General features: G+C 37.6%; 1 protein-coding gene across 1 annotated transcript in view; it reads left to right on the top strand.

Annotated features, from left to right (window-relative positions):
* The first annotated feature begins 995 nt into the window (after positions 1-995).
* Positions 996-21,836, top strand: part of RXFP2 (relaxin family peptide receptor 2) — a 49,546-nt gene continuing 28,705 nt past the window's right edge. The window contains exons 1-5 of the mRNA XM_029938624.1: positions 996-1,029; positions 10,150-10,296; positions 12,747-12,824; positions 15,733-15,838; positions 16,658-16,729. Of these exons, the coding sequence (XP_029794484.1) occupies positions 996-1,029; positions 10,150-10,296; positions 12,747-12,824; positions 15,733-15,838; positions 16,658-16,729 (437 nt within the window). The remainder of the gene's footprint in view (positions 1,030-10,149; positions 10,297-12,746; positions 12,825-15,732; positions 15,839-16,657; positions 16,730-21,836) is intronic.

Below are 21,836 nucleotides of genomic sequence, written 5' to 3'. Positions count from 1 at the left end.
GATTTTCTGTCTCAACCAGATAGGCTAAAAACAGTACATCTATTATTGTAGACATTTCTACTCTTAATTTTCTTTCATGTAAATTCATGAAGTGTAAGAATTTCAAAAGATACAGATTCACTTCCATTCTACTTTTGAGGGCCACTGCAAAAATATTCCTCAAAAGTCCTCTGAGAGTGAGATAAGAGTTTTTAGGTAAACTTACAGTCAAGAAAAGGATAATATTCCACGCTTAGTGAAAAACTCTGTTCCCTCATTCAGAAACCACTTACTTATGGTTCTTTCCTATTCCCCACCAACAAATGCCACTCTTACTATAATTAATGCTAAAATTATCTACTTGGAAAAGTAAGTGGCCCCCACTAAAAGCACAGGTTTTTGCAAACACAATGTGATTTTTTTCCATTGTATGAGTTAATTGCAAGAGTTTTGTAAAGAGCAAAGCATGAGGAAATTACTTTACTATAACCTGATTCCCAGACATAGAGCATTTACTATAAGCCAATGGGGAGGGGGGCCACCTTACCCCAGTGCACATAGCATCTACCTGGAAATTAGGAGACACCTGACCATTTCTCCTCTTCCATGGTAGGTAACTTCAAGCAAAAATGCCAACAAGAACCCCCCTCCTGAAGTATTGATGTTAGATAAGTGAGAAAAAAGAAATGAGCATAAAGCTTCTAGACACACCTAACCCACATGGATGTCAGACGCACATGTACACCCGAGTGTGGCCTACACTTATGACGTGAAGTAGCTATGTGTCCCCCACTCCACACACAGGAATTTAGGGATGTGTAGTCAAGTTATGGAAACAACATGGCTACCCCTGGACATGTTAATTCAGTTTACATAACAATTTTGAGGCCTATATATGTGCTAAAAACTGAAAACTTTGTTAGGCAGTGAGAAAATCGAAATTGGTAAAGTAAGTGCCTTTCATAAGTGGGGCACAATACACTATGGGATAAAGGAAAATATCTATAATAATATATATGTTAAAATATGCATATCTTATAATCATAAAATGTCATAAATAGAGATATGTGTAAGATGCTTTGGGAGAAGAAAAGGTTCATACTTTGGAACGATTTTGGAGGGGGTCCTTAAATTTCTCACAGAAACGACTTTTGAAATGGGTATAAAGAGTGAGGAAGTAAAACAGGAGATAAATGTCATTTCAGATGCAGAGAACAGCACAGGCTGAATGAAACCTCAGTGTCTTATTACCACAGAAGTAAGGGCAGCCAGGAGCGTGTTCCTGACAGAGTCCAAACAATTATTAAAAATAAAGGGGAATCATTCGCTGCCTGTGCTCAATCTGAAATCACTTTGAATTTAGTTTGCTCATGTTGAATACTATATTGTATGCTGCTGATAAATATACCACAATTTTTATCTGTTTTATTTTTCAAGGATCTTGTGTTATTTCCAGGTTGGGGCTGGAAGGAGGCTTCAATGAATATTCTTGTCTGAGTCTCTGTGTGCACATGTGCCTGCATGTCTTTGGGCACAAGCCTACAAGTAAAACTGCAGACCTGTCAGGTTTTTAAGTTTACCAAGTTTACCAGATAATGACAAATGGTTTCCCAAAGCAATGGCTCCAAGGAACCCCTACCATTGTGTGAGAGTTTGCACAGCCTCACATCCTCACCAAATAGTTTATGATGGTTTTTTTAAAAGTTTATTTATTTATTTGGAGGAGGGAGGGGCCGAGAGAGAGAGAATCCCAAGTAGGCTCCATGCTCAGTGCAGAGCCTCATATGGGACTTGATCTCAAAACCTCAAGATCATGAGCCGAGCCAAAATCAAAAGTCCCACACTTATCCAACTGAGCCACCCAGGTTTTATAATTATAGCCATACTGGTAACCTGTAGTGATATTTCTTGTAGTTTTAATTTGCATTTCCCTGCTTACTAATTAGATTTTAATACCTTTTCGAATGTTTTCTGGACATTTGTATATCTGCTTTTGTTATGTTTCTGTTCAGTCTCTTGCTCATTTTCTATTTATTGTTCATATTTTCCTCATTAGTTTGTAGGATCTCTCTTCCCCCACCCCACCCCTTGCACACTCACACACACACATGCACACACACATTCACACACTCACACACATATGCCAATTATACACGTTCTGAAACATCTTCTACTCTGTAGCTTGCCTTTACACTTTCTTAATGGTATCTTTTTTCTTGTTTTTCCCAATAGAATTTCTTAATTTTCATATAGCCCAAGTTAGCTCTCTTTTCCTTTACAGTTAATGTTTTTGTTTTCCATTTTTTGTATTCTTCTTAAAATTCTCTACCCCAAAGTCAAAGACTTTTCCCCATATTATCTTCCAGAACTCTACCATTTCACCTTAGTATTTGTATATAACCCGTCTCGCTGTGCCCATCCCCAACCACTGTTCTGCGGTCTACTTGTTCGCACATTAATGTTCACATCTGCCTGTCTTTTTCTGAACTTTCTATTACATTCAATTGGTCTATTGTTCAGCCTTTGCCCCAATATTCACTCTTTGCCTAAATTATTGTACTATCATAATAGATCTTAGTTTACAGGTAAGTTCTCTTGCCTTGTCCTCCTTCTTCCAAACTGACCTGGCTCTTCCTGTCCTTCTAGAAACATACGCATTTTAGAAGCAACTTATTCATTTCTATACACTGTACACACACACTCCTGGACTTCTACTGTAATTGCTTTGAAACCATAGATCAATTGGGGAAAGAATGAACATCTTTAAAATATTAAGTCTCTGTGTATTTAAGTCTTTAATGTCACTCAATAATTTTATATACTTTGCGTGTCTCACAGATTTTTATTATATTTATTCCTAAATATATGACACTGGTGATGCTATAGTAAAAGCTATTTTTTAAATTTTATTGTCTAATTATTTGTTGCTGACATACAGAAATTATATTGATTTTCAGAAACCTTGCTAAATTTACTAGTACTAAGAATTAATTATTTTGGATTTTTATGTTCACATTCATATTATTAATAAATGATGATAGTTTCATTTCTTCTCCTTCAATATCTAAATCATTGATTTACTTGCCTTGTCTCACTACATTTACTAAGTCCTCCAGTACAATGTTGAACAGATATAGTAATCATGGACATTGGTATCATGTTCCCAATCTTAAAGGGAAAGCCTTCAAAAATCCACCATCAAGCATATTATATACCATTGGTTTTTCTAGATATCCTTTATTAAATCAAGTAAGTTACCTTCTATTTTTAGTTTGCATTGTTATTTTAAAGTCAGAACCTGATAGATTCATCTCTGGAGCCCCTGTCATAAGCAAAGTTAATGATGAATGGCAGACCAAGGGAAAATATTTGTGAGTTACAGACCAGAGGGCTAAGCTCTCTAAAGAATTCTGGTAACGTTGCCAGATTCAATTTTCTCACACATAGTTCCAAACACTGTGTTCCGGGCCACTTCTGTCAGGAATGAAAGTTTCATCAGTCCATGAGTATAAATAAGTTAGTATTTTTCATAAAGCTAAGTATATTCCTTTTAAAAGGTTATCTTTTTTCCTGTGGATTTGTTTTTTATAATTTTTAATGATAAAAGATTATTCTTCTAAAAAATCATTCTTATAATACATAGTAATTTAGGGTTTTTAAATTTTTTTTCTTTTTTGACAAACTAAAATATTAGTAACTTGTTGTAGGCCCCTCTACACTCTTTAATCGGTTTGATGGCCTAAGAAATCTCTGACCAAATGTTTATCAGTAATCTTTAGGGTGTTGACAAAAAAAAAAAGGAACCAGTGCATTGAGATGGGGGTGGGGGAGGAATTTGGAGAATATGGAAGAGGAAGTAAACCAGGGTGGTGAGACATCACAAAGCCATAAGAAAAATGGTTTCAACTTGGTGGCTATGGTTAGGCTGTGTCAAAAGTTACAAAAAATTAAGTAAGATGAAGACTATAAAATATCTATCACATTTCATAACAAAGAGGACATTAGTGATTCTGATGGGAGACTTTCAGCAGAGCAGCAAGGCCAAGGCCAAATGCTGTGGGTTGAAGGAAGGTTGGTGAGGAAGTGGAGACATGGACTTGTTTGATTTTTCTGAGAAATTTAATTTTGAAGAGAGAGGTGGATTTCAGTTCTACTGTGGATATAGCAGGATTTGGGTTGATGGGTTGGGTGGTTGCTTGCTTGCTTGACTGGTTTGTTTGTCTGTCTGTTTGTTTTGAACATGAGACCTGACTGAATAAAATTAACATTCATTTAAAAATCAGTGGAGGGGCACCTGGGTGGCTCAGTTGGTTGAACACTGGACTTTTGATTTTGGCTCAGGGCATGATCCCAAGGTCATGGGATCGAGCTCTGCATCAGGCTCTGGGCTGAGCATGGAGCCTGCTTAAGATTCTCTCTCTTTCTCCTTCTGCCTTTTCCCCCTGCTTACATACACACTGTCTCTAGAGTAAAACAAACAAATAAATATTAAAAATATTGTTAAAAATAGTGGAGAGACAGTATATTAAAATATAGGAGAGAGAGAGATTCTGAGAAGATGAGGTTAAATGGAATATAGAACACAGATGGACAGTCTCACTATGGGCAGGAAAAGAGACCTTATCCTTTGTGCATCATAAAAGAAGCACCAGGGCCTCAGCCTACAATGGTGTGGCTTTTATGTGGCTCAACTCCAACAGTCTATTAAATGGTGTCCCATGTTGTGTGAAATGCATCCCCGCCAGGCACATGCAGCAGTCTCGTGTGTAGGTAAATCTGTAAGTCGATGGAACTAGAATTTGGGAGAATTGCCACCAAGAGGAAGAATAGCTGGTGAAAGTCCCTTGACGCAGAGTAGTCAGAAAAATTGGGATGAATTAGAAAAGAGAGTGGAATAGGGAAAATGGACCACTCCGTCTCTTCTCCTCTCTTCATTTTCCGAGTTTCTATCAGGCTTCACCTTCACAGGCACCTTTTCCATGTTCTTCTTCCCTTTACCCACCACAGTGGCCATTCTGTGAGTTCATTGTGCCCAGGCAGGTTTTAGGAATAAGCTAACCTCTCAAACTCATACAGAACAAGGTAGTTATTTAAATACTAAAAGACAATATTTTAACCTAAAACAATCCATCTCTAAAGGAGAAATTTAAGCAGTTTATTGGTGGGTAGCACAGATGTTTTTGGAGTAGAAGTCTTCCTGGTGCCCTTCTATCCCTTATAAGCCATCAAGGGCCACGGCATTCAGTTTGTGATCCACATCAAGGCACCGGGAGAGGGAAACATGGGGCTGAAATCCATTCCTGCCGGCGACGGTGTGGACAATCTGAAGCTCTTGTTTTCCAATTTAAATCAATGTGCATTGAGTCTACACTTGTTCCAGCTAGTCTGGCATTGTTTCCTCAAATCTTTTTGTTTCAAACATTGGCCAATCATCTGAAGAGGGAGATGAGGTGATGGTTTCTGAAGAAAATTTGTGAATGGGATCCTGAGGGACATTCATCTCAGGCCTGAGAGCCTTAGATGGTTGGTTTGTCCCAGAACATGTGAGAGAAGAGGGGCTGAGAGAAAGTCAGCTAAGGCAGCAATCTTTGAAATGAGAAGGAGGTGGGTAAATGTATGAAGGAAATTGGATCTGAATCCTGTGCCTACTGGTTGATATGGCCACACAGTACTGTCAGGGCAGGGGGAGACCAAACAGAGTGTTACAGCATAAGATTCCTAAGTATAAAAAACACCAAACAAGAGGTCAATTTCTCTCCACTCACCTTAACATAAAAGTTTATTAGAAAGAATTTACTAGTTACTTTCAAACAAACAATAAATCATCCATACCAAAAAGGTGGGCTTTTGGCAATGCTCATACTCTTCCTAAAAATAGGAGAGCTTCTAGAAGTGGATTCTGTGAATGAGCTGGGTTCGTCTTTGAAAGCTTAGCATTGTACATGTAGTTGCTACTCTTCTTAGACATCCCAGAACCTGAGCTCCGGGTAGCAGTGGGATTGTCTCACCTGTTGCCCTAGCATATAGCAGGCAATCAGTTAACATTTTTTGCACATTAAATGTTTCTTCTGGTGCTGCTCTTTAGAGTAAAGATTAGTTGGCTTTTTAGTCAATGGCAGAGGCTTCATCTGCATCTGAATTGAGCTCCACTAGGAGTGGTGCATTCTGGGAAATGGCCCCATTGGCCAAGATCCTCTGTGTTCCCCCCTGGGACAGTAGAGCTGTCATCTCTGGCATTAGTGTGGAGTCTTAGCCAGAACACTAGGTTGAGGGGAGAAGGGCTTTCCTTAGCTTCATACAGGACTAGTATTGACAAAACATCAGAGAAAGCAAAGAGGGGCTTGCACAACTCCATGAATTCTTAAACTGAGGACCTAAAAAAGCATTTTCACCTGTTGCTTCCCAGTAACACAAAGAAGGTGTTGGCATGCAGCAAAAAAGTCCTTGGACAGCAATCCAGTTGGCTTCAAAAGGCTATCAAGAAGTCATTTAAAAAGCTCTTTGCACAGACATGTCCAGAATACTGACCGGAAGAGAGAAGAAGCACTCACTGAGCAATTTTCTCTCACATGTTCAAACCTGTCCTCAGCTGTGTGTTTGGCAGGGGTCCCAAGGAAATTGCTGCAGAAACTATCAACATAGCTATTATGTAGGCATCCTCCATTTTAATAATCCCCAAGTTTCAATAAAAACGATCTCTCTCCACTTCCACAGATGGCAGGAAGACTAGACGGCAGAAAGCACTTTCTACAGATGGCTATTGATTCTTTTTCAGCATGTGTCAACTATAGCAGGGATTCTTAATTATTTTTTGTTATATAGTGACAGAAAAAGATGGAGTACTTAGAAGACTAAACAATATTTTTGTTATTAATATAACAGCATAAGCTTGCAACCTCAAGAAGTTTAAATCTTGAAAGGGGCTCTTCTTTCAATTCTTTTTATTCCCAAATGATCTATTAATTCACTTGTGCATTAAAAAAATTATTAAACACCAAGTAAGTAGCAGGCACATGGACAATAGGGATTTAGGATGCCAAGGGCAAGATATAGGGAGTAGATTTCACTTCTTTTCTTCCCACATAAAATGTATACCTTGAGGATATCTTCAGGAAGTTGCCATTTTTGAATGCAAAATGGGGAATTATGAGAAATGCAATTGGTAAGTTCTGTTTACACATGGTCAGTCTTTCCATTCCCCTTCCCTCACTCTAACTCGCTAGATGTATTCCATTTTTCTTCCAGGGGCAAGGAAATTATCTTGATTCCTCTTGTCTGTGACAATTGACTGCTTGTCTTGCTTTGAATCTGCTTCTGTGACATGCGTCCATGTCTCAAGGAACTCAAGGTCATCTTCATGATAAACCCTGCAAAGAAACACAATATATTGCCTTCAAAATACCTTACACAGCCTCAGCTTTCTATTTCAAAATTGTCTTTAATCAAATGTTTAATCACCTCTTCTAGATCATTAAGAAAATTTTATTGTTATTAGATTGTAAAAATGTTTTCATTGCTTATTTATCATTTATAACCCCTCCCCCTTAGCTTTCAAAGTGATTTGAGGCTGCTTAAAACAGGAACCATAAATGTCATATGCTGTTTCAAATAGAAAAACATGAATAGGTAGGGGAATTTTTATTATTGTCCTTGTTACTTCTTTTTTAGAAGTCATATTAAAAAAATACAAAATCCTGCAATGGTAAGGCACCACAAGCTTTCATTCTACATTAGAGTTACCTTCTTAACGTCCTATTTTCTTACCTTGTGTTGAAATTACCTGCACACCAACATTAACTGAGGGCTTATCATGGGCCAGGAACTCACCGGTATTTCACAACGTTAGTTTGTCCAGCTCCTGAAACACATCCATATTACATGAACTTTATTTTAAATGTGAGAAAACTAATTTGGAGATTAAGTAGCTTTCTTGAAATCTCGTGAGTGGTAGAGAGAATTTCAACCCTGGCAGGTCTGATGGTATCCAGAGTACTTGATCACTAGTGAATACTTGAGAATAATGGGTACTATGCCATTAGTGGATCGTGAGATCAACTTAGTGGACTGTGATCCCTTTTCAAATGAATAAGAGAGAATAGCAATGCTCAGAGTACATCCTGCAGTAAAAGACAAATTATATTTCAAGAAGTTTTGTTTTCATTGTGTGCCTGTTTGTATGCTGAATTGTGATATAAGATATATGTCTGTGAGTTACTATCATAAAAAGTTTCAAGGCTGCTACACTAAGATATATTGACTCTCATTCATAATCCAAACACGGGGGGACTACTGGTTTTTTTTTATAAACCTGCCCTCTACAGAAATATTTACAAGAAAGAAGAGATTTAAAAAACTATGACTCAGTATGCCTCTCCCTGTGTGACTAGGCTTAACAAGCCAACTCCCAAATCCAGGCAGAGAGCTTTTCTAAAATTGCCAGACCTCACTGGGCTTATGCCAAGTTGCCAATAGTAAATCATTCATCTACCACTGCAACAATAGCAGAGAAAAATATCTTTTTGCTTTGCTAAGAGCAAACATCTAATGGATAGAAAAACATCCCAGGGCCACCCTCCCCATCTACAGGAGCGGCAGCAGCTTCTGGGGTAGTGTGTGTTGGAATGTCCAGTCATTTCCAAGACAGAGCCAGGCTCTTATCTTACTTATTTTATTTATTTATTTATTTATTTATTTATTTATTTATTTATTTATTTTTAGTATTGTTGTACTTATTAAAAGGAAGGGAAAGTTAGACAAAGTGAATGTAGACAATACAAAATATAATGTTTTCTAAGCTGTTAAACCATTTTCTATGAACTTCCTACCTATAAAAGATATTTTATTTCTCATATCCTCCCTCCCCTATACACGTATTTGAATCATCCCCTGACCCCAGAGGACCATTGTTAACTATGGTGTTCTGAATATACCAATTGAATCAGGAGCCTGAATTTCAGGGGGGGCATAAGTCCTCTATGAGGATAGATTAAAAACGTAAGAGAAGGAAACATAAGGGAAGACAAGAGCTGAGTAGTGGCTAGACTGAATGAGAAAATGAAGAAAGAAACATAATTAACTTTGATAAAATTACTCTGTGGATAAGATGATCAAAAACATTCTAGAAATTTAGATGCAAGAGACATCTTTTAATTTTGAAAAGTACTTTCCAGAAAATAAAGAGGTGTTCTTCATAAATACTCTAGTACAATTGTGGAAGCCATCTATTTTTTTTAAAGGAGTGCAAAACAAAACCACAGAAATTGACTGAGGGAGGCTGTATACTCAGGCATGACTACAGTTCATTATAAGTAATTAAAGGGAGTGAGGGGTATTGGTAAGGTGTTCCTAACCATGCCACTGAAGGTTGGCATCATGGCCAGGACTTTCCTTGGTTTGGTGGTATGATGGTTTTTAGTATAGCAGAAGAAGAGAGAACACACCTTCTGTGTCTTTTCCAGATGGACGACTGAATTTAACTTCCTTATCCCTGAAACGTAAAGGAAAATACCACTCATACATTTGTTTGAATGAATACCTGAGATAAATCACTTGTGCAAATGGCCTGTGGCACAATGAGGTCAATGAGGGTTAGATATTATTACTCACTATTTATCCCTCCTTATGCAAATGTGGTTCCCAATTTCCCTCTAATTCACACTTAAACCATCCTTGTATGTATGGACAGTTTAATGTCATATATATATACACACACACACATATATATAAGGATTTGAAGTGACATATATATAATATATATATATAAAATGTCACATATATATATGTCACTTCAAATCCTTCTCAGAAAGGATTAATAAGTAAATAAATTGATCAATTTAATCCTGTTAGCTCATGGCTTTACCTTTCTGTTTCCAAGATCTGATTCCATCCAAAAGTAGGATGATTACTTTGGTTTTGTTTACTGTTGCCTTCCTAAAATTAGTTAAAAAATGAACGTTGAATCTTGGGATAGCTGATGTTAGATATGACCATGATTGTTTGGAATGCTAGAATTAAGAATATTATTCAAATAAATTGTGCACTATGGATAACATTAGACAAACTTAACTCATAGGGTCCTTTTGAACATTAAAGGGAATGCTGGGAAAAGAACTTAGCCATATTAATGCTTTCTTTCTATTACATGAGACTATTTTCCCCTCTTTCACACAGATTTTGCACTGACCAAGGGCAGTCCAATCACTCCTTTGTGCCCAAAAGGATACTTTCCCTGTGGGAATCTTACCAAGTGCTTACCCCGTGCTTTCCACTGTGACGGTGTGGATGACTGCGGGAACCAGGCTGACGAGGAGGGCTGTGGTGAGTCCCCCTCTCGGCTCCGGACACACACCTCCCCTTTGTGAATGCCCCCAAACTGTGTGTGGACCAAGTAATTGTAATGACAGGGAAGAACTGATTCAGTATACTATAGGGAATCCTACTGTAACACAAATAATTTCTCCCTAATTTATTTGTGATGATGACCAGAGTTTTTCACAGGTAGAGGTTGCTTAAATCAGAAATATAAATGTGATAAAAACTGAAGTCATATTTTGAAAGCTACTTGAATGCTCATATTCTAACTTTAAGTGTCCTTCTATCGACTACCTATTTTGGCTTGGTGATTTGGTGCAGCTACATGAATACCCATAAAGTGTGAATGGGCCCTGCCTAGAGAATTGATTCGTTGAATAAACCTACATTGAGTGTCCACTATGAGCCAGATGCTCATCTGACTCACCCAGACTCAGCAGGCTCCCAAGAGACGAGGTCTTGCCTTCATGGAAATCACATGGACCTGGCGAACAAGGAGGACAATAAACCTGTACATTAATAAGTTAAATATTAAATGTATTTAAATATTAAATGTATTTAAATATTAACATTCATTTAAATATTAAATATTTTAGAGCATGATGAGTGCCATAAAGTCTTGAAAAAAAGGTGATGGGGTAGAAAGTGACCCAAAGTGAAGGTTATTTTAAAAAGACAACCAGAGAAAACCTCCCTGAGATTATAACATTTGAAGTGAAAACCAAACCATGAAAAATTGTGGAGGAACAGAGTTGCAGGGAAAGGAAACAGCAAGTGAAAAAGACCCTGAGGCTCAATGAAATAAGACAAGGTGTTTGTGAGGCCAAAAAGCCAGTGTGGCCGGAGCAGAGTGAACAAGGATATGGAGGGAGAGGAGGTGAGCAGAGGCCAGATCACCAGAAGTCTTATGGCCATCTTAAGTCTGCAGGGAGTGCATATATTGTCTAATAAAACCTGTTTATTTTTACTTAAATAAACTGATGCCAAATTGACATGACTAGTTAGACAGTAGGCATTAGAATCCAGGTCTCTCAAATCTGAAAGAACCCTGTGGGTTTTCTATCACACAGAACAGCCGTTCCTTGGTACCACCTACCTAGCAATCAAAGTGAGACACAAAGTCCAGGAATGCCAGGCATTTCTCTCTAGAATCTGCTTTCCTGCCCTTGAGTATTCATGTATGCTCCCCTCTCATGGACCTATATGCCCTCACCTCCTATGGATCATTCATACTCGTTCTTTAGGATGAGCTCAGGTACCCTTCTCACCTCAGAGGCTTGGCCTCCCTGGCCCCACTCCCCACCCTGAAGTTCTACCACCTGACCCCCAGTCTAGGATAGGCACCTTTTCTCTCCGTTCCCATAGCATCCTGGCTGTACCTCTATGGTTGTACTAAGGGCTGTCTTGTCTTTTCTCTGTACTTCTCACTGTAGACATGAACTTCTTGAGAAGAGTTCTTATTTGTGTCTTATTTATTTCATTGTCATCAGAGCCTAAAATAGTAGGTTACATAGTAGGTGCTCAATCACTTCTCAATGATGGGGACAGCTGTCTGGATGCCAATGGGAAAGTCCATCAAATCCTTGGTGTTCCCTCTTCACTGCATGGGAATCAGAGACCTTGCATATTTATATACCTCATGAGGATGTTCTGAACAAAAGTTAAGTCATTCATGTAAAGGCATCAAATAGAATCATTTTGAAAACCATTGTATTAATGAGAAATAGAAATAATTATAGGTTGCAGGGATCAAAAGGGAACTGTGGGCAACTATTTAAATTTGCTTTTCAATTTTTATGAACTTCAGTATCATACATTACAATATGTATCTTACCATTCTAATAGCATATGCTGAAGTAATTATGCTTCAAAATCAGGTTTCCTTTTTAAAAAGAATATAATTTTCTTTCAGAACAGGAGAAGGAAACATGGCAAATAACTCTGATAAATTTAGAAAACATTTTTCTACTCAATAGGGCTAAATATCCTTTATTAAAAGAAACTTTGCTGTTGTTTTATTTAAAAGGTCAGGTGACACATATCTTATTATTTGTCACTACATCGATCACACATGTATCTACATATACATATGCGGCAGTATGCATATGTCAAAACAATTCAGGTTGCATTTTCTTCTGAAAACCTTAAAATTAATATTGAACATTTAAACTGTCAGGATTAGAAACAAGTAGTACTCTCTAGGATGGATATATGTAGGTAAAATAGTTATCTATTCCCACTGTATATTTTATGATACATACATTTGAAATATTTGTAATTTTCCAAAAAAGAAAAAACTCCAGATGTTTGCCTAACTTTTGTCCCTTATCATTGATGTTACCATTCAATTACTTAAACAAATTTTAATTGATTTCATTATCCAATTTTTATACTTTTGTTTTGTAATTTGATATTTGATTTATAGAATAACTGACATATTCATCACCATTTCACAGGAGACACTAGTGGATGGGCGACCATATTTGGCACAGTCCATGGAAATGCTAATTATGTGGCATTAACACAGGAGTGCTGTAAGTGGTATTGATTCAAAGACTCAGTATCAGCTTTGCGAACAACATGACTTGTGGTGTGTGGATTTATATGCGTAGTGTGATCAATTTCCTCTAGAATTTCAGTTTCAGTTCAGTGTATTTCAGTGGTCAACTGCTCTGTTGTCTGCCATGGGACTGAAGAGATGGAAGAAAACAACATATTCCATTTGTGCCCATTTTATGTGGTAGCCTATGATTGCTAGAATATATAGATATTGAATAATTATGATATATAATAACGATCTTTTTCCCTTTAGATACTTTCTTCAGTAGAGATATTGAGCACCAACTGCTTCCCAGCCCCTATGTTAAGGACTGAGAGTACAATGATAAGTAAGATGTGGTCCCAAGTCACAAATACTTCACATTGGAGCAGGAAAGACAAAACCTCATGGAAACAGAGATGATACAATATAGTGGTAAACAAGAGGGCTGATGTATGCTCAAGGAAATGTGGAAGCCCATGTGGAAGAAATGATGGCTGTGCCAAGGGGTGGCGAAAGATCCACAGAGACAATGACATTGAGATGGACCGAGAAGAGTGGGGCTAGCCCATACAGGATTCTGGGTGCACACTTTGGACTATGGCCTCTACCCTATAGATAGAATCAGCTCTTTATATACACTTATATTACATACATGTATATAATGTATACATAGAGATAATTATGTAGGTGCACATACAATTATATACATATATTAGTATGTATATATAATGCATATAACACTGTATCAACATATTATGCACTTTATAATATCAGTTTATAATTACCACTTATTATATACTTTACTATGCACAAGTATATCATATATAACAATTAGAACTTAAAAAGATTAAAAATAAATCTAACTGTAAGCTCTAACATTTTCTTCTGAAACCATAATGGGTCATCTTATACACATCCCATTGTGCAGACTGTCACTGTACATGGTCAGCAACCACTGACACTGTGGGCTTATTTTATTTTAATAAAGAGGAAGAGTACATGATAAGGAATGTTTGTGAGAATGATTCTTCCATCAGAATTGTAGAGAATGGATTAGAATAGCGGTTCTCAACCCTGGACAACTTTTGTCCCCACAGAACATTTTTTTATGCTTTTTATTTATTTTTTTGAGAGACAGAGAGAGAAAGCACAGGCAGGGGAGGGTCAGAGAGAGGGAGACACAGAATCTGAAGCAGGCTCCAGGCTCTGAGCTGGCTGTCAGCACAGAGCCCAATGCAGGGCTCGAACCCACGAACCGTGAGATCATGACCTGAGCCGAAGCTGGTCGCTCAACTGACTGAGCCACCCAGGCGCCCCATGTCCCCAGAGAACATTTGGCAATGTCAAATGACATTTGGGTGGTCACGGCTGGTGAGTGGCTACCGGCATCTGGTATGTAGAGGACAAGGATGCTGCTGAGCATCCTACAGTGCACACAACAGCCCCCCACAACAGAGAATGAGCCAACCCAAATGTCAGCCTTCTGAAGGTTGAGAACAAGAACAGTGAAAGAGATACTGATTGATCATCATGTTTCCCGCAGTAGTCCAGAGTAGTACTAAGAATCTGAGCCCAGAAAGTGCCAGTTGGAAAAGTGAGATAGAGAGATGCCAGAGGCATTTCTGAAGAAAATCCAGAGCCTGTGGTATGACTGACTTGCAGGTGAGGGAGCTGTGCTCACACTGCTGGTTTAGGCCCAGCTTGGACTACATGGAATTCTTTTATTGGAAAAAATAAAGAGTTTCCAACCCCAGGCTTTCAATCTAATAATATAAACACTATTTTTTCAGTCAATAAACATTGAAGTGAATATTCTGAGCTTTAAGAGTTGAGCTCATTAGCATAAACCCATAACATAGAATATTTTCAAAAACTTTATAAAAAATGTACAGTGTTTTTGAAAACCTTATACATGATATACTTCCAAAACTTTATGCATCATTAAAAGGTACTCATTAAGTTTGTTGGATTTATTAACACGCAGTAACGTTGATTTTAGAAAGTTTGCTTAAAGGAATTTGAAAGCAGAGAAATTATAAAGGACGTATAAAGATCTAAATAAATAATTAATGCAAAAGTTGGAAAAAATTCTCATTTTCTTAGCTTCATCAAAACAAACACCCATAGGATAAGAGGCAAAATCAAGTGCTCCATAAATATCACACCCCTTACACACACACACACACACACACACACACACACACACACACAGTGATTGCCTCCTCATTGGACAATTTGACCTGTTTTCTCCATAGTTTTATTACCCCTTTATATGCTATAATCTTAATAATTTTGTAAGCTTCTTCACAGTAAATCTTGAATTTCTGTCCTCTAGATGTTTCAGATAGATAGATTTTTGGTTGAACCAAAATAAGGTGGTATCTCAACTTGGTTTATTTCAATAGGCACAATGGAGGCCACTGCCTCTGTCTCTTCTCACAGCTCTAGGAAAGGTCAGAAAGGGGGGAAAATTGAATTTAATTTTAAACAAGCATTTATTGAGGAACCACTTTGTGCCATTCAATTAAATTAAATTGACTCAAATATACCCATTGCAGATTAACTCTATCGTACTAATGTTTTCCACTGAGGAGAACTAAATCTTGCTTCACTATACACTTCTGTGCTATTTAAACCTTCTTGTGGTTTCTTTCTAATCACTTATTAAGTGCCTCTGAAATGACCACTGGAAGCTAGAACTGAGATGAAACGCCACATTGGTCTGTGTTGGACTAGGAGAGAAAATTCTTCTCTGCTTTTATTATGGACCCAAATTAGGATACTGAAGATGTAAATGTTTTATGTTCAGTGAAGAGAGAACAATGTCAGCTATTAGAGATGAGGTCATAATTAAAGAAAAGTATTTTTCCCCAGTGAAGTACTATTCTTTTGCCCCCTAGTTCTAAACCAGTATCCACAACCCTGTGACTGTGAAGGAACTGAATTGGAATGTGTAGATATCGGCTTAACGTCTGTGCCACTGATTTCCAGCAATACGACATTACTGTGAGTAGAATTCACATTTTGACGATATTTGTCCCTGAAATCACATGAAAACCATGTATTAGAATCTAACCTCCCCTTGTTCTGTTTTGTGCTGCTGGTATATTAGCAAACTAACAGACACTCCCTCCATAACCACCAGTTATCAGAATTCCACATGCTGCTTCTCCAGGGAAAACAGGATTGAAACACCACGTGTTAGGTTCGCCTGGTTGTCGGGGAGCTCACAAATGTCTCTGGTCTGGAGCGCTGTTGTCCGTTATTTTTGGATTCATTATTTTTACTAAAACGCTAGTGCTGTCCAGCTAAAAATGAAAATAAAAAGGGAGAGCACTAGCTTATTCTACCTCATTTTAGATAGTGGTAATTCCCAAGACTGCAAAGAAAGAGAAGATCCATGAAGCTGGCTATGCCATCCATGTGCAAATTTGTCTGTTCTTTACAAAAATGTTTTGAGAGCCTCAGGAATTTGCAGGCATGTTATGGTTTGAGCAGGCATGAGTTAGTTAGGAGTTATTGGGTTTATTTTGTTTGTTGGATTTTGTCAACTTACCCAGAGGGTAAAGATGTGAAATCTTCATAGACATTCTAATATGATATGAACTGGCCAAACTTGTCAGATATTTGCAAACTGCTTTAAGTTTGCCTTATGGACGCCTCGTTCTCACGTGAGAAAATTTTCAGTTACTAGAGTCATTTTCAAATGTGTGGTAAGTAGCATGGAATATCAAAAAATATCCTTTTTTTAGGCATGCACTTTCTAGGAAAAAGTTCGCTTGGTCATAAAACACATAATGAAGTCTGGTTTATGTGTTACTCTAGGTCTCTTAAGAAAAACAAAATTCAAAGTCTTCCAGATAAAGTTTTCATCGAATACACAGCACTTAAACAGATGTAAGTAGCTATTAATAGTGTTTTTATGAAGAAATCTTTGTGATGTTTTATTTAACATGCCTTTTATCTTTAAGTAAAATGGAACATAAACTTAATGATCTTTATCATTAAATTTATTTTTCAAATGTAATTAAGAAATAAAGCTTTGAAAACTAGCATATTATTTTTCCATCACATAATTTAAAGTAGCTGAATTAATTTTATTTAAATTATTTTTAGAGAATTAAATTGAAGTTGAGATCAGGCACCTCAATAAGACACATAATTCGATTCCGTGCTGTTTTCTAAGATCATTTGGAAAACGACATGATAGATTCAGAGGCACTAGACACACTTCTTAACTTTAATGGGGAATGTTAATATAGACAAGAAAGAGCAGATCATTTAAAACACATAATGGTAGAATCCAGACAGTCTCCCAGGATAATAGGCACAGAAACAGCAATCTTAGTGAAATCAGCGATATTAGCATATCTGAGGAAAGAAAATATTAATAAATAGGGCACAGTGGGCAGTGGAGAAATGGTAGTCAGAGAGAAACAAAGTATCAAGATGCTTCCAGCACATTCCAAGAAAGAAAACCAGGATCTGGGAGATGTAATCCCTAGATCAGGCTATACTGGAGGATACAGATGGATTGCCAATCTCCACCATTACTTGAATGAACTATCTTTCGGTAGAGATTTCCTTTACTTTGATTCTCTGTTCACCAAACAACCTTATGATGACTGCATTAACTTCCCAATTATCCATGTTAAAGTATTTGGGCAGTTACCTTGGGCAATTACCTTGGATAGGGTATAGAACATTCCTTTTGGTGAAATTGGATGCCTCCTATTTAAGTAAAGATATTGAGAATATTCAACCTCTTGTCAGGTGTTACTTTATGGTGGCCCCTCTGAGCCCATTCATTCTGGGATAATGAAGAGATCAAGTTTCGACAATTGCCAACAGGATCATTAGACTAGGTTTAAAAATGAACAAGGCAATATTGTAAGGCTCCTGAGCAAGACAATTGTACTGTTTTATCTTTGGCAGTCAGCATAGAAAGTTTTTAGAAATGTGAAATATGTTAAAATCTAGAAATGTAAAATACATTAAAAAGAATGAAAATAATCTGATTCTTGGCTGATATTGGACAAACCTACTTGGTTTAAAATGCCATAAAAATTCTATGCTGTTGATGAATTTAGGCACAAATTTTCTCATCCAAGGAAAGAAGTCGATGAAGGAAGTCTATTAGTGAGGTAGAATCTTATGTGAATATAGATAATCATGCCTGGGTTTGATTATAGCCTGTGTCAATGCCATCCACAGTCAGGACTTTCTGCTCCATCCTGGTGCATGTTGTCATGGCCACAGTGGAGCAGCTGTGCACTGACTCTGGGTTTCCAGATTCTTCTAGAGAGGAAATCCCAACTATACTGCTACTAATTTTACTGGAAATTCTTGGAATCACCACATGTTCATTTTGTGAATCCATATTGTTCTTGCATTGCCTGATAAATGCTCAAGGGAAGAAAAATGAAATGGCACTACTGGAAAGGAAGGGAGAAGATTCATGTTATAGAGTACCTGTTTCAATTCTGTTATCTGGAATCATAGAAGTTTTATGAATTTCTTATAAAATGTTCTTATTATTCATGAGGTAACTAAAGTCTGCAATGTCTAAATGATTTAACTAGGACATACAACTAGTAAATGAAAGAGCCAGAGTGAGATGCCCAATGCAGTGTTTATTTTACAATAACCAGGAGTGAGAGATGGAAAGATATTGTTCTAGCATCAGACTGAATGTTTTACCAACACATACTGTCCTGTCCCACACAGAACTCCCTTCTTTCCATGTGCTTTCTAATTTGGGACAATTTGACTTCTGGGAAAACAGAGAGATCACCAAAGGATCAAGCAAAGGAGAGTTAAATTTCAGCTTCTCTTATCAAGTCCTTCTGTGGACCCCTGATTTATGTCAATACTTATCTCTTGTAGTATCAGCTAGCCCACATAAGGGAAGAGTATGGAATCCCTAATTTTGATAATGCAGGCCCCAAATTTTCCTAGTGATTTAACATAGGGATTAACTTTAACTTCCCAGATCAGCTGGAAAGTTCTCCAAGTAAATGTTTACTTCTGCCTTGAGAAAACTTAAGTGTCACATCATCACCCAGCTGAAGCGCTCCTGGTACAAGGAGCTATGTGATGCTTTCTAGGCAAGCTGATTCTCCCAGAGGCTCAGGGAAAAAGATTAGGAGACCCTCATCAATAAACAAGTGTTCATCATAGGCAAGGCACAGCACTGTTCCTTACATTTATAGATCACCTTCTAAAGTTTACAAAGAATCCCAACATTTGGAAGCCTCACTTGGACTTTGAGCCCCATAGTCTGTGAGGTTGGGGTGGACATTACAAGGTCCTTTCAGGAATGAGGATACCTACTCTAGGCATTGTTTGCTCAAAGGCAGCCAGCTGACAAGTATTAGATTTTGCCTCAAAACAAAACATCTGACTGTGATCTTTTGGAAGCTTAACTGCATGGTCCAGTCTTAGAATATTGTTACTATTGATAAAAACGTCCGTTAACCAAGCTTTGATTTGAAAATAACTCAAGGGCTTTACAATCAGTACTTAAATATCATAAAGCAGCTCGTGAACTCAGCTATCCTTCCTTAAATCTCCAGGACCCCCACCCCCTTTTCTCCCACTCCTTGGTCACTCATGCGGCTCCCTCTCCAACCCCCAGCCTCAGCCATGCTCTTCTCTCTCCTGCCCCTCCCCTCTTACCTTCTCCTTCCCTGTTCTGTATTATGACAGCCCAAATAGGCAATATAGCAAAACCAAAACCATTCCCAGGAAAAGGTGCCTGGGGAAGGAAGAAATGGATCCTTGGTAACATTTAGCAGGAAGGTAAAAGCTGACAAAACCTTATGTTCATTAATTCTTTCAACAAATATTTGTTGATACCTGCCAGGCTCCGGGTATGGAGGATATAGCAGTAAACAACATATATGAAAAGCTTCTCTTCATTGAGCTTAAAGTACAAGGCAGGATAGGCAATAAGATAGAAAATACATAGTTTGTTAGATACTAATTAGAGCCATGGAGTAAAATAAGCCAAGAAGGGAATGAGAGTGTGCTGAGAAGAAATTTCAAAAAATACACTAACAAATTTTGTCCTGTCATATAACTCTACTACTGCCACAGGTATCTTTAAAGCTCCCCATCTTTCTTAGGCTGACCCCACAAAACTGATCTGAACACACCCAATCAGTCCTCTACATAACTGTAAATATTTAAAGCTGGCTGCTATCATGCTGCTGTTCCACAAGTCTCTTCAAGCAGAATTCTCCCCTAAGGGATGTGGTTTCAAATATGATCACAATTCTGCTCACACTAATCTGGATATGTTCACCTACATTTGCCTTCTGTGTAGTATCTAGAAATAAATGTAATATGGTCACTGGGACACAGGCAGGACCAAGCAGAAGAAAGCTACCAAGACTTCCTTTCTAAACTCTTTATGCTCCAACCTTACATTTGATTTTTTTGTGGCTATTTCATACCCTTAACTCTTAGTGATCTAAAATTCCCAATCCTGCACCACAGGTGTTCCTGCAAAGTGATGGCTTCTTCACCCTGCATTTGTGCACTTGGTATTTGAGAGCTAGTTGTAGGTCTATAAATTTAACCCTATTCAGTTTCAACTTGTTAGATTCAGCTTTTCTTATCAGACTGTAAAGAACTGTTTGGAAAACTCAACATTTTCACTATGAATAGGCTGAATATTCATGTGAATATAAATATGAGTGCTGAGAGGTCAGCATTATGTCATCTGAAAACTAGATGAACCATCTTTACCCAAATCATAGAGTAAAACATTGAAAAGGACAGTGCCCAATACTCTTTCCAGAGCCGTTCATCATCGCTCTTCAAACAAAGTGTATTATTCTTTACTTTTCCCATAAAGGCATCATAAAGCCACTTGATCAATGCATGGTAGACATATAAACAGTGTCAGTCAGATGTTTCTGTTGGACTTTTCAAAGAAGAAAATCAAGTGAGTCTGACATGACTGATTTTTCATAAAGTCCCCTGTTCACTTTCTCATTTAGGTATTCACGGGGGGGTTTCCTAAGTAGCTCGTTCTGTGATTTTGCCCAGAGCCAACATCAAACTCTGGAGTATATCCTAAGAGATCACTGAATCTAACATTGAGTGAGTCTGTGGTCTAGAATGCTCTAAACATTCAGCACGTTGAGGTCATTTAGGCAACCAGAAGAATAAATTCATAAATCAAAATGAAATTTTAACTGCCAAATGAATAAATGTTTTTGAACTTACCCAAATGTTTTTACTATTGATCAGATTACCCATTTTAATAATCTTTTAAATATCAAGCCTTTCTAATGTTGGGGGGAAGAAATTTAAAATGACCTTTCAGAGAAATAAAACATACTTTAACAGTGACTATAATACTTTCTCACCACTGCCATGGAAACCAACAGCAGCTCTCCTTCTCATTGTGACATAAACCTTATATAAATTAGAAATTTCTTCTTAAACATGGTTCTTGTTCAAAACAATCACTGGCAACAAAATATAATTCAAGGAGTCTGCCTGGCTCATGAATACAAAATGTTGCATTAAAAAATAGCCTATAAACATGCATGTCATTAAAGCATTTATTTGCTTTAGTTTTAGGTACATAAATTCCTGGCGTTTCTGCTTGAAAAGTCCTGACAGCTGAAACAGCAGGAATTCATGAACCAGTAAGTTATTCTTAGAAAAGCCATTCAATGGAAAGTATATTAAATGGGCTCATATCTCAGCTCTGAATAAACAGAGGACACCACTTGCCAAATTGCAATGTTTCCAAATTTCCCCTACACAAAAGAAAGGGGACACTACAGGATCAAATTCAAATTAGGTAGCCTAAGTCTGAGACAGGGGACTCTGAGCTCTCATTCTCAGTGGGGTGCCAGCAAGCTGAAGCCGAACAAAAGACTAGAGGCTCTTCATTATTTAAAGCATTGAAGTCTTAACTCATGTCAGGGAAGGCAGTTAGGCAATACACATCCAGTGAGTCATGCAGATCGAAAGCACAAAGTCA

The sequence above is a fragment of the Suricata suricatta genome, chromosome 4 (genome assembly GCF_006229205.1).
Source record: "Suricata suricatta isolate VVHF042 chromosome 4, meerkat_22Aug2017_6uvM2_HiC, whole genome shotgun sequence".
NCBI classification, from domain to species: Eukaryota; Metazoa; Chordata; class Mammalia; order Carnivora; family Herpestidae; genus Suricata; species Suricata suricatta.
Note: the sequence above shows the minus strand (reverse complement) of the source record. Positions and strands in the feature narration are given on the sequence as shown.